The 13940-nt window shown below is 48.0% G+C and overlaps 1 protein-coding gene across 1 annotated transcript in view; it reads right to left on the bottom strand.

Moving 5' to 3' along the window:
* The window catches only part of USP35 (ubiquitin specific peptidase 35), a 52888-nt gene that overhangs the window by 2154 nt on the left and 36794 nt on the right, over nucleotides 1-13940 (bottom strand). The window contains 4 exon segments of the mRNA XM_034995046.1: nucleotides 77-1144; nucleotides 1146-1353; nucleotides 1856-1962; nucleotides 2848-2941. Of these exon segments, the coding sequence (XP_034850937.1) occupies nucleotides 77-1144; nucleotides 1146-1353; nucleotides 1856-1962; nucleotides 2848-2941 (1477 nt within the window).

Here is a 13940-nt window from a genome sequence, read left to right as displayed (position 1 = left end):
ACACCCTCTAAGCCGGTGGCTGTGCAGGGAAGCCCTCCACCCAGGAGATCAGCTCAGAGGCCCGGGGGCCGCTCACCTGCAGGTAAAGGATGTTGTCTTTGGAAATGGCCTCCATCAGATCTTTGTGGAGGGTGGGCTCCGTCCGGCCTCTGGGGGAGCCCGGCTCGGCCTCGGGCGCCTCCCCGGGCCGCTGCCGGTAAAAGAGCACGTAGGCCGTGTCCTTGGGGAAGAAGGAGGTGACGTTGCTGACGGACTCGAAGGAGGAGAAGGACACCCGGGTGTCGTTGAACAGGTACCACTGGTTCTCGGGCTCGGGCCTGTCGGCAGCACCCACGCCCGGGGCCGGCCGGGCGGCACCCTCGCGGGCGTAGCAGTAGTAGTGACCGCTCTCCGAGGACACCCCCGAGTGCACGACGACGCTGCACAGGTCGTAGGCCTGGCCCCGGCCCCCCGCCAGCGGCAGGCGGAGCAGCAAGGGGACGGAGACGTCGTCCAGGATCTTGCGGCGGCGCATGGTGCGCAGGTCGAAGGAGAAGCGCAGCAGGGTGAGGATGAGGTAGCGCGGCCCCTGGCTCAGCTCCACCGCCTTCTCGGCGTCCTGCAGCGAGGCACAGGGCTCGCAGTGGTAGCGGTTCTCGGCCGTCAGCCTCTCGGGGGACAGGAAGTAGTTGACCAGGTCCAGCACAGAGCGGGAGCCCTCCCCGGCGGGGGCGGCGCCACCCCGGTGGGTCCCCGGTCCCGGGCTGTCCTCTTCCTTCTTCGCCGTCTCGGCCTCCTTCTCCTTCTCGGCCTCCTTCTCCTTCTCTGCCTTTTCTTCCTCCTCCTCTTCTTTCTCTTTCTCCTGTTCCTCCTCCTCCTCCTCCTCCTCCTCCCCCCGGGGCCTTTCCTCCTCCTGTGCTTCCTCCTCCCTCTCCACCTTCTCCTCCCCACTGCTCTGCCCCCCAGGTCCCTGGGGGCCCAGGCCTTCAATGTCCAGGACGGAGGGGGGTGCGTCCCCCGTGACACAGTGTTTCCTCTGCCTCCGAGGACCCACCCTGCTTGGAACCTGGGCTTGGGAGGGTGGTGGGGGGTCCCGGCCCCCGATGTCCTCTGCGGGGAGCATCACTGAGCCCAGGCGGCGGCGGCGAAAGCGCTCAGTGGGGGGGGAAAGCAAGAGAGAGGTCCGTGAAGGCCTCCTCTCTGGAGGAGACATTGAGGCAGCGGAGACAGCGTATCCGAGTCACGATCTTCCCTCCGAACATCTTCTCCACAGAGGTGGGACTTGGGCTGGGGGGCTCCTCGGGAGGGGAGGGCAAGCTGGACTGCTTGAGCTTTTGGCAGATCCTTGTCCCTGTTTTCTCCTCTTCGTGTAGCCTGGAGCAGAGAGCACAGGGATTTCATACATACGCACAGATCCATTCTCAGCGCTCGGGCCTGATCTGGGCCACCTACCTTATCCAGGATCCACCCGTTTAGACGTGTGCGTGGGTCTGCAGAGTCTGCCCACACACGTGCCAATGACATCCACGCACATGCACTCACAAGCCAAGCACACCTCCCTCCAGACAGGCACACGAACCCACCACGTGGAGATGTGCCGCCTCTCCACGCGCGTGCCCCCAGCGCTGGGCTGAACACGCACACACGCGCACTCGGCAAGCAGAGCACGTGCGCACGCTCGCCCTGACCCCTCCCCAGTCACGGCTCCAATCAGCAGCTCCCAAACGTCCCTCACACGCAGCCCTGGCCACCCCTCGCGGCAACCATCTCCACGCCTTCCTCGGGTGCAGTGGGGCAGCCGGAGAGATGGGCTATTCCTCGGGCACCCTCCTCCGGCTCCCAAGCCCCCACGCGGAGCCCGGTCCAGCCCTCTTACCGATCCAGCAGATACTTCAGATACTCTGAGCAGTCCTGCTGGGTGCCAGGGCTGAACCAGGGTGTCCAGGATGCAGAGAGGAAGTTCTCTGGAGAGATGGCAGGCCGCTAGGACCAAGGCAGGTGAAAGGCAGGGTCAGGAGCAGGAGGCCACTCACTAACCAGCTCTGCCACGTGCTAGGCCTAAGGGTACCTGGGGATTCTCTGTCCCAAACTTCCTGGCCTCCTCCCTAAAGTCCTCCCCATTCCTCGTTGTCCCTGACCCATCCTCTTCCACCAAGTCCATGCAGCCCATAAGCATGGCCTTAGGTTCGTGGAGATGAACAAATCCTCTTCCCCAACACACCTCTTTCTTTCCAGACCCTTATTCATTGCCATTCCCTCTGCCTAAAACACATTTCCTCCATCAAAAGCTTACAGAGTTCAAGACCCAGATGCACAGACACCTGTTCTGTGATGTCTTCCCAGTGGTCCCCTCCCCCACCATAATCAGCTTTTCCCTCCCTTGCATGCACACAACACTGCATTTCCTTCCGTTCAAGCATTACAATTGTTATTTGCAGGTCCACCCTCCCCACCAGACTATGAGCTCCACGAAAGCAAGAACTGTGGCTTCCTCCTTTTCCGTGGCCCCCGCAGAGCCTTGCATAATGCTTGGCCAAGGGTTTTAGGTTCCATGAGGGCAGAGACAATGAGCAAAACAAATACAGCCCTCAGGGTGCCTGGCAATGCAAGTGCTCAAAAAGGACAGCAGATGAGCAAAGCAACACCTAACGCAAGGGCATGAATCACGGACGGGAGAGACCTGGGCATCAGGACACAGAAGGGGGTGCAAGGAAGCACTCCCTCTCCTGTCCCATGAGGCACTAAACGACCATGAACCCACGCCAGCCTCAACAGCTTACACCAGGAAGTAGGGCCTTGTAGCCAGATGCAGGGAAGGGTGTCAGCCCAGAGCCGCCTTCCATCACGCCCAACTCCCCCTGCACTCACCTGGCTGTGCTCCAGGAAGGCGAAGAGCCACTGCAGCTTGGTCATCAGGGGCTGGGAGTTGTTCTCAGTCAATCTGAGCACACAGTGTCTGAAGCTTCAAAATAAAGCAAAATCATCCAGGGTAAGCCAAGGGCATCCAAGGAGCCTCTACTCACCCGCAGCACTGGGAACCAGGGCATCCAGCCTCAAGGCAGAGCAGACGCTTAAAGCTCAGGCCTAGGCCAGAGGCCAGGGAAGAAGCGCAGGTGAACAACCCAGCCTGGACAATGAAGTGAGCCCTGCAGCTCGTTCCAGTTCAGGGAGCCCATGACCCTGAGACTCAAAGATTCCAACGTGCTGAGATCCTACGTTCTCAGAGCGGCGAGGCTGGAACTCTCTGGCATGTGCCAGTCTGCACTAGTATCATCCCCAGCCACTGCAGCTGTTCACGCCCACCTCCTCTTTTCACACCCACCCAGCGCAGCAGGCCTTGCTTCAACCTGACCCCTCCAAGTTCGCTCTCACAGCCCCTTCTCAGGGCCCCCGCACCATGGCCCTAAGCCCACCTGAGTGGTTCCCCTGCCTTCGAATGAGAGAGGCGGGGGTCAATGTGAGAAGTGTGCGGCACAAAATGGACACGGGGGTGTAGGGGGGAGGCGAACAGACGGGCTCCCAACAATGGAGTCTGATCCTGCTGGAGAAGGGAAGGAGCCCCTGCTGACACCCACGTTGCCTTGGAACCAGCCAATCCCCAGGCCTCACCTTAGCTCCTGTTCTCACAAGCAGCTCTAGGCGGCCAGGTCAGGCATCTTTCCAACCTGAGCCCACTGTGCAGAACAGCGTTACCAAAGTGTGCCCCCCCCGGTCCCAGCCATCCGTCACAAAGGTTAAGTTCAGAAGCTGAGGGAGCGGTTAGGAACATGTACAGCAATGTGATGTCACTACAACCATGTAAGCACGTGATTGTTCTTCTGGTAAGTGGTCTGACTGTATCTTACAAAAATTAACAGTCTGCAGCAGACTGTAAACTGGAAAACCAGGCCTTCACCAGGTCTGAGAAGCACACACGTTAGGAAGTGCTAGAGATTTAGCTCCCCATACTAGACCTGAAGCTCAGAGAGGAGAAACCTACTTGAGGTCGTACCATAAGCCAGGGCAAAGCCTACCTGCTCTGTTACTTTTTAAAAAAGATGTCTAAGTGTGGTGTGGGTGAAAGATGAGTCAAATGGATCAAAAGAATATAACAGAGAGCCCAGAAATAGGACCCCACAGTGGGGGGGTCAACTGACCTTTGACAAAGTAGCAAAGGCAAAACAAGGGAGCAAAAAACAGTCTTGTCAACAAATGCTGCTGGAACATTTGGACATCCACATGAAAAACACACACACACCTAGACACATACCTCACACTCATCCCAAAAAATTAACTCAAGATGGATCATAGACCTAGATAGAAAATGCAAAACTATAAGATTCTCAGAAGGTAACATAGGAGAAAACCTCTTTGACCTTTGGTATGGTGATGCCTTTTTAGATGCAACACCAAAGACATGATCTGCAAAAATAATTCATAAGCTGGATTTCCTTAAAATTAAAGTCTTCTGCTCTGTGAAAGAAAACATCCAGAGAATTAAAAGACAAGCCAGGGACTTGGAGAAAATATTTGCAAAAGACCCATCCGATAAAGGACTATTGTCCAAAATATACAAAGAATTCTTAAAACTCAATAATAATTATTGAAAACTAACAACCGATTTAAAAATGGGCCAAATACAGAGAGAGGGAGGGTCCAAGTTGATGGCATAGTGAGATCGGACTCCACAGACACACCCAATCCACAGCTACCTATGGATCCGTTCCCTCTGAAAAAGATTTGTAAACTAGAGGAACTGCTTTTCCACAACAATGGACAGGAGGACCACCCTGAGATGCCTAGGAGGGGTAGAGACAGGGTCTTGCAAAAAACCCCACCCGGGGGACAAAGACACACAACAGGGAGGGGCGTCCCCAGACAGGTGCTTCTGCCAGGGGAATCTGGCACCCCGGAGCCTGGGATCTGCACTGGAGAGAGAGGAGCCTCCAGAACATGTGACTGGCAAAACCAGGGGTCCTGAAATGCTCTAATAAACTGAGCTTCCCCGCTCCCCCCTGCCCCCCACCCCCCGGAGGGCTTGACCTGAGCTCCAGGAAAAAAAAAAAAAACAAAAAAAAAACAGCAGTTTGCAAAGTGCCTACACTGTATGTCAGATCAATTTATTTGCTGATCTGGAGACACCAGCTGGAGGAGCAGGGGCAGCTGAGCAGCTCCCTGGTGACGGGGGCCCCAGGGGCTACCACTGTTGCGCCGCCCGCAGACGGCCAGCACGGGCAGGCGCAGTGGCCCGGGCCCCCACCCCCCCACCACCTTGCTGGGACGGACAAGAGCAAGTGCGGTCACAGCGCCTGCTGGGTCGGACAGTGCCGGCGGTGGCAGGGTTCCCTGGCTGGGACTCACGCGCAGCGGTCACGGAGTTCTCGCCTTCCAGAGAGAGAATCTGCTCATGCAGGCGGCTGCCACGGGCCCGGCCCCCAGAGCTGGCACGTGGGTGCAGACAGGGCGCTTTCCCACCGCTGCTGAAGCCCGAGGGCGCAGGAGGCCATGCCGCTTTCCTGCAGTCTCTCCGAAGCCAGCTTGTAAACAAGCCCACCCCCTCCATTCTGGCTGCCTTGCTCAAGCAAGTGGGTCCACACGGTCCACACAGGGGGTGCCCTTGATCACCCGGCCCTGGTGGCCCAAGAGGGCTACTGTTAGCAAGCTCCGCAGAAAGCTCACACACAGAAAGACAATTCCTGGCAGGCCACCACCCCCAGGGCGCTGCACGGACAAGACACTGAAACACACCCCGATTCTGCCTGTGAAAAGGCCAAATACTTAGCCTGGAGCATCAGCCTGAGGGACAGGCTTCAGGTTTCCCATCTATCTAGAGGCTGAGAAAGCACTCCCGGGGAACAGGAGCAAGGAGACGGATCTTGGCGCACACACTTCGCCTCACTCTAGCTGGAGGAAAGTCCCAGAAAGGGGCTTGTCCGGCACCCTGATTTTTAAAACTGTTGTCCAGGGAATACTTCCAGATCTGGTCCAGAGGCCAGCAGGGGTTACTATTGCAGCAACATGGGACCAAGCATGTTCACATACTTCACAAGCTACTGCCTGAGAGTCTGGTTTCCCGTCACCTGAAACGAGGTGCTAAATGAGGATCCTTGGATCACCGACAGGTCTTGGCACGCACTCATATAGGGTCGAGTCAATAGGAACTTATGCAGAATAAATCAGGTGACTGAGAAAATCACAAAAGTTCAAGAGATAACCAAGAATGAGGGCAAGGGTGAGCAAGAATCACCACCCACATACAAAAGGCCACACCTTCAAGACGAGGAGGTGGTTGTTCTGCCTAACGCACAGCAACACACAGAGAGAGTCAAGCAAGATGAGGAGACACCTGTGCTCCAAACAAAAGAACAAGACTAAGCGAGTCTGCTTCTCCCTCTGACCCTCCCTCTGCCCCTCCCCACTGCTCGTGCTCGCTCACTCTCACTCTCTCAAATAAATAAAACTCTTTAAAAAAATTTTAAAAAAAGAACAAGACAAAACCTCAGAAAAAGACCTTAAGGATACAGAGATAGGTAATCTACCTGATAAAAAATGCAAATGAATGAGCATAAAGATGTTCACTGAACTTGGGGAAGGGGTGGGGGGTGGGGACTAGATGAACACGGTGAGAACTTCAACAACAACAAAACAGGGTGGTCAGAAAGTACCAAAAGGAAGTCACAGAGGTGAAGAACACAACAACTCAAATGAAAAATAGACTAGAGTGGCTCAACAGCAGAATGGATGAGGTAAAAGAAACCAGCAAGTGGGAAGACAAAGCAGTGGAACTCACCCAGACTGAACAGCAAAAACGAAACAGAATTTCAGAAGAATGAAGATACTCGAGACACCTTGGAGACAACATCAAGTGGAATCACATTCATGTTAGAGGGGTCCCAGTAGAAGAAAGAAAGGGCCGGGAAACATATCTGCAAAAACAGAGGCTGAAGACTTCCCTAACCTGGGGAAGGAAACAGACATCCAAGTGTAAAAAGCCCAGAGAGTTTCAAGTAAGATGAACCCAAAGACAGCCACAGGAAGAAACATTATCATTAACATGTCAAAAATTAAAGCATCTTAAAAGCGAGAGAAAAACAAATTTTTACATACAAAAAAATTTTTAAAAATAAAAATAAAACCCTGGGGCGCCTGGGTGGCTCAGTTGGTTAGGCGACTGCCTTCGGCTCAGGTCCTGATCCTGGAGTCCCGGGATCGAGTCCCGCATCGGGCTCCCTGCTCGGCGGGGAGTCTGCTTCTCCCTCTGACCCTCCCCACCTCATGCTTTCTCTCTCTCTCAAATAAATAAATAAAATCTTAAAAAAATAAAAAATAAATAAAAAATAAAAAAAATAAAAAATAAAAATAAAAATAAAACCCTTAAGGCTACTAGCAGCTTTCTCAGCAGAAATATGACAAGCCAGATGAGAGTGGCGTGACATATTCAAAGTGCTGAAAGGAGAACCTTCCAACCGAGAATACTCTACACCCTGCAAGGTTATCATTCAAATTTGAAGGAGAGACAGAGTCTTAAAGACAAGCAAAAGCTAAGGGAATTCATCACTACTAAATAGGCCTTATGAAAAATATTAAACAGACTTCTTTAAGCTGAAAAGAAATGTCACTAATAACACACAAAAAAAGCACAAAAGTAAAAATCTCACTGGAAAAGCTAAATACATAGTAAAGATAATGAATTAATCAGTTATAAAGGTACTAAGTAGGTTAAAAGGTAAAACTCACAAAATTAACTAAAACTGTAATAATTAGCTGATATATACATTAAAAAAAGATGTAAAAAGTGATATAAAAAACGTGAAACTAGGTTAGCACCTGGGTGGCTCAGTAGGTTAAGCACCCAACTCTTGGTCTCGGCTTAGGTTATGATCTCAGGGTTTGAGATCGAGCCCCGTGTCAAGCCCTGCATTGGGCTCTGCGCACAGCAAGGAGTCTGCTGGAGATTCTCTCCCTCCCCCAACCCCCTGTTTGCATGCACATGTGTTCTTGCTCTCTCAAAAAAACAAAAAACAAAAACATGAAACTAGGGAGGGGAGTAAAAATGTACTTTTCAAATGTGTTCAACCATTAGTTGCTATCAAATTAAAATAAAATGTTATTAGATAAATAGGATGATGTCTGTGAATATCACAGTAACCACAAACCAAAACTTACAGTAAATACACAAAGAAAATTAGAAAGGAATCTAACATACTATTTTAAAACATCATAAAACCACAAAGGAAGAGAGAAAAAGAAAGGAACTACACACACAGGCAGAAAGCAATTAACAAAATGGCAATATATACATACCTCTCAATAATCACTTTAAATGTAAATGGACTAAATTCTTCAATCAAAAGTGTGGCTGAATGGATAAAAAACAATACCCATCCATATATTGCCTACAAGAGATTCACTTCAGAAGTAAGGACATACAGACTGAAAAAAATAAAAATAAAAAAGATACTCCATGCAAACGTAAATGAAAAGAAAGCTGGTGAAACTGCACTCACATCAAACAAAATGGAATTTACAACAAATACTATAAGAAAAAACAAAGAGGGGCACCACATAATGATAGAGGGGCTGATCCAGTAAGAAGATATACTATTTATAAATACGTATACACCTAAAATAGGCGCGCCTGAATACATAAAGCAAATATTAACATACTTAAAGAGAGAAAAGGAGAACAATACAACAGTAAGGGATTTTTTAACACCTCACTTATATCAATGGATCAATCATCCAGACAGAAAATCAATAAGGGAACATCAGTCTTCAACAACACATTAGACCAGATGAACTTAACAGATAAATACAGAACATTCCATCCAAACCCAGAAGAATATACATTCTTCTCAAATGCACATGGCACATTCTGCAGGATCTATCACACATTAGGCCACAAAAGAAGTCTCAATAAATTCAAGAAGACTGAAAACATATCAATTATCTTCTCTGACCACAATGGTATAAAACCAGAAATCATTTACAAGAAGGAAAATGGGAAAACCACAAATATGTGGAGATTAAACACTGTGTTAAAACTGAACTACAGGGTCATAAAAGAGACCAAAGAAGAAATTCTAAAAATACCTAGAGATAAATTAAAACAAATACACACACACACACACAAAAACAAACAGAAATACAACACACCAGAATCTATGGGATGCAGCAAAATAAGTTCTAAGAGGGAAGCTCAGAGCAGTATGGGCCTACTTCAAGAAATAAAAGAAATCTCGGGTGCCTGGGTGGCTCAGTTGGTTAAGCGACTGCCTTCGGCTCAGGTCATGATCCTGGAGTCCCGGGATCAAGTCCCGCATCGGGCTACCTGCTCAGCAGGGAGTCTGCTTCTCCCTCTCCCGCTCCCCCCTCTTGTGCTCTTTCTCTCACTCTCTCTCTCAAATAAATAAATAAAATCTTAAAAAAAAAAAAAAAAGAAATCTCAAACCATTTAACTTTACACCTAAAGGAACTAGAAAAAGAATAAAGCTCAGTTAGTTTTAAAAAAAAGGAAATAATAAAGATCAGAACATAAATAAATGAAATAGAAACTTAAAGCACAATAGAGGGGCGCCTGGGTGGCTAGTCGTTAAGCGTCTGCCTTCGGCTCAGGTCATGGTCCCAGGGTCCTGGGATCAAGCCCCGCATTGGGCTCCCTGATCGGCAGGAAGCCTGCTTCTCCCTCTCCCTCTCCCCCTGCTTGTGTTCCCTCTCTCGCTGTGTACTCTCTCTGTCAAATAAATAAATTCTTTAAAAAAAAAAAAAAACCACAATAGAAATGATCAATGAAACTGAGAGCTGGTTCCTTGAAAACAAAATTGACAAACCTTTAGGTACACTACCAAAGGAAAGAGTGAGGGCTCAAATAAATAAAATCAAAAATGAAAAAAAGTTCCAGTTGATGCCACAGAAATACAAAAGCTCATAGGATACTACTGTGAACTATTAAAACAATAAATTGGGCACCCTAGAAGAAACGGATAAGTTCCTAGAAATTGGTATTATTCCCAGATGGAATCATGAAGAAATAGAAAATTTAAGTAGACTGATGTCTAGTAAGGAGATTGAATCAGCAATTTAAAAAGTCCCCACAACTGAGGTCCAGGACCAGACACTTAACTGGTGAATTCCACCAAAAATTCAAAGAATATGAATACTGAATATCTAGCCTTCTCAAATTCTTCCAAAAAACTAAAGAGAAGGGAAAGCTTCCAAACTCATTTTATGAAGCCAGCATTACCCTGATACCAAAACCAGAGAAGGACACCACCACACACAAAAAGAAAGTTACAAGCCAATATCCCTGATGAATATAGATGCAAAAATTCTCAATAAAATATTAGCAAACTGAATTCAACAATACATTGAAAGGATCATATACCACGGCCAAGTGGGGTTTATTCCAGGGATTCAAGGATGGCCCAATACCCACAAATTAACATGATACAACATCACACTGACAAATTAATGTAAATTTCATATGATAATCTCAATATTGAAAAAGATTTTTGACATAATTCAATATCCACTTATGAACAAAATGTGTACATAGGGAATGCACCTCAACATAAAAAAGGCCAAATATGACAAACCCACAGTAACAACATACTCAATAGTGAAAAGCTTAAAGCTTTTCCTCTAAGATAAGGAAAAAGGCAAAGATACTCAATATCCCCACTTTTATTCAACATAGTACTGGAAGTCCTAGGCACAGCAATTAGGCAGGAAAAAGAAAAAAAAGGCATACAATACACACAATATATATACACACCCACCCACATATATATATATATGTGGGTGGGTGTGTTTGTATGTGTGTGTGTTCCATATACATACACACACGATGGAACACTACTCAATCATTAAAATAAAATAAAACAAATTAAAAAATAGGGCGCCTGGGTGGCTCAGTCAGTTAAGTATCCGACTCTTCATTTCAGCTCAGGTCATGATTTCAGGGTCTTGAGATCAAGCCCCATGTCAGGCTCCAGGCTCTGCGGGGAGTCTGCCTGAGATGCTTTCCCTTTCCCTCAGCCACCCTCTTCAAATAGATAGATAAATCTTTTTAAATAAGTAAGTAAGTAAATAAATAAATAAATAAAAATCATGCCCTTTCTGACACGGATGGACCTTAAGGGTATTAAGCTAAGTGAAATAACGTAAGACAGACAGGACAAATACACCACGATTTCACTTATGTGTGGAATCTAAAAAACAAAACCAAGACTCACAGACACAGAGACAGACTGGTGATTGCCAGAGGGGAGGAGTGTTGGTGGGGGTGAAATGGGTGAAGGGAATTGAGGAGTACAAGCTTCTAGTTAAAAATAAGTCATGAGCATGGGGAATATAGTCAATAATATTGTATTAATGCTGTAAAGTGACAGACGGTAACTAGAATTCTCGTGGTGATCATTTCCCGATGTATACAAATGTCAGATCACTGTGTTGTACACCTGAAACTAACATAATATTGTATGTCGATCATAACTCAATTTTTAAAAAGGGCCGAATATCTTAAGAGACACTTCACCAAAGATACAGAGATGCCAAATAAGCACATAAAAAGATGTTCCACATCATAGGTCATCAGAGAAATGCAAATTAAAACAAGATGGGTTCTGGCCCAAGATGGCAATGTAGGAAGACCCTGGGCTCACATTCTCCAGACTCACCAAATCTACACCTATTTATAGAGCCATTCCTCCTGAAGAACTAAGGGCTGACTGAACAACTTTTTGCACAAGAGAGACCAACTAGAGAACAACATGAAAGACAAGAGACAGAAACCAAGGTTCAGAACCCCCACCACTGACTCTTCGAACTGCAGTGGGGAGGAATAGTCCTGAGGGACCATGAGCAGATTTCCCCTGAGGCACAGAAAAAAAAAAAAACTCATTTCAAGAAAGCAACTACAATATAAAGGAACCAGCCCGAGAACCCTGCCAAACAGCAGGGGTGCTGCTGGAACTTTCTCCAGATAAAGAGGCTGGTAAGCACCCCAGTTTATGGCCCCACCACCCTGACAGCACAGACGAGAGCAGGACCCAGGTACCATGGCTGGCCCGCCCCTTCAGTGATGCCCCGGGCCCCTTGCCCACTCCAGGTTGAGCCGTCCCACCAGGGCAGCCCCACCAGAGCACACACCCAGACGCCCCTGGTCAGCCTGTTACAGCTGCAGCCATCTCGCCAAGGTGACACAGTCACAAAGGACCCTGGAACACACCAGGCCTGCACCACTTGGACTCCCGATGGCTTGCTAGGGCACCCTCAGCTCAGAGCACTCCAAGACCTCCTAGCTCACACCTGCTTTGGCGCTAGCCACCCCACCAGGGCACCCCCTACATGGAGTGTCCCAGGACACCCTAGCCCACACCCGGCCTCAGCTCCAGCTGCCCCACCAGGCACCCCAACTTGCCGAGCACCCCAGACACCACAGCTTGCAACCACTTCAGCCTCAGTGGTCCTGCCACGGCACCCTCTGTGCAGAGCACTCTGGGATGCCCTGGACCACACCCTGCCTCGGCTCTAGCCACCCCAAGCTACCCCTTGCACTGAGCGCCCTGGGACCACCCCGGCTTGCACCTGCTTCAGCTACAGCTACCCTGCCAGCGTCTGAAGTGAGTCTCTTGTAGGCAGCATCTAGATGGCTGCCTTGTTTTTGTTTTAGAGAGAGGGAGAGGGAGAGAATCTTAAGGAGGCTCCACGCCCAGTGCAGAACCCAACACCGGGCTTGATCTCACAACACTGAGATCATGACCAGAGCTGAAATCAAGAGTCCGAGGCTTAACCGACTGGGCCTCCCAGACACCCTGGGTTTTGTTTGTCCATTTTATTGCACCACCCTATGTCTTGTGATTGCAGTATTTAGGCCAGGTACATTTAAAGTAATTATTTATAGGTACATACTTACTGACATTTTTTAAATTGTTTCTAAAATTGTTTTTATCGTTCTTCTCTGTTCCTCTCTTCTCCTGTACTCCCTTCTTGTGACTGATGACGACCTTCCCTAATGTTAAGTTTGGCTTTCTATTTTTTGTGTATTACGGGTTTTGGGTTTGTGGTAACCATCAGGTTCATATATAACATCCTAAGTATATAGCAGTCTATATTAAGTTGATGGTCACTTAAGTTCAAACACATTCTAAAAGAACTTTTTACTCCCACCACGTTTTATGTATATGTTGACACATGCTACATTTTTTACACATAATTTTCTTACTTCTAATTATAGCCTTCCCGCCACCCCACCCCCCTGCCATTTTAAAGAAATCTTTTTAATGTTTCTTGTAAGGCTGCTTTAGTGGTGATGAACTCCTTTAACTTTGTTTGTCTGGGAAGCTCTATCTCTCCTTCAATTCTAAATGATAACCTTGCCAGGTAGAGTAGTCTTTATTGTAGGTTTTTTCCTTTCACCACTTTGAAATGAAATCGTGCCACTCCCTTGTGGCCTGCAAACAAAGTGCCCTGGCAGGACCAATGAAGCTCAACTGCATGCAAGCCAGAAGGTCTGGGGTGTCAGTGCAGGGGGAGTCCCGGCGGTAGTGACTGAAGCCAAGGCCAGTGCAGGCTGGGGTGTCCCAGGGTGATCCATGCAAATGGAAGCAAGCAAGCAAACAAATAAAAGGTAGGATAACAATAGTCAAATAAACTTTAAGACAAAAACTGTGACATGAGAGAAAGAAAGGCATTACATAATGATAAACGGATCAATCCAACAAGAGGATATATCAACTGAAAGTATCTACGCAGCCAACGCTGGAGCAGCTGAACAACATGCTATTAACAACCAATGGGTCAATGAAGATATCAAAGGGGAAATAAAAAAAAAATCCATGGAGACAAATAAAAATGAAAACACAACAGTCCAAAGTCTTTGGGATGCAGCAAAAGCAGTTCTAAAATGGAAGTTTATACTGATATAGGCCTACCTCAAGAAACAAGAAAACTTCCAACTAACAAACTAACCTTACACTTTA

The sequence above is a fragment of the Mirounga leonina genome, unplaced genomic scaffold, assembly GCF_011800145.1.
Source record: "Mirounga leonina isolate KUSES-001 unplaced genomic scaffold, KU_Mleo_1.0 Mir_92, whole genome shotgun sequence".
Classification (NCBI taxonomy): Eukaryota; Metazoa; Chordata; class Mammalia; order Carnivora; family Phocidae; genus Mirounga; species Mirounga leonina.
The sequence above is the reverse complement of the archived record's forward strand: the minus strand, read 5'-3'. Positions and strand labels throughout refer to the sequence as shown.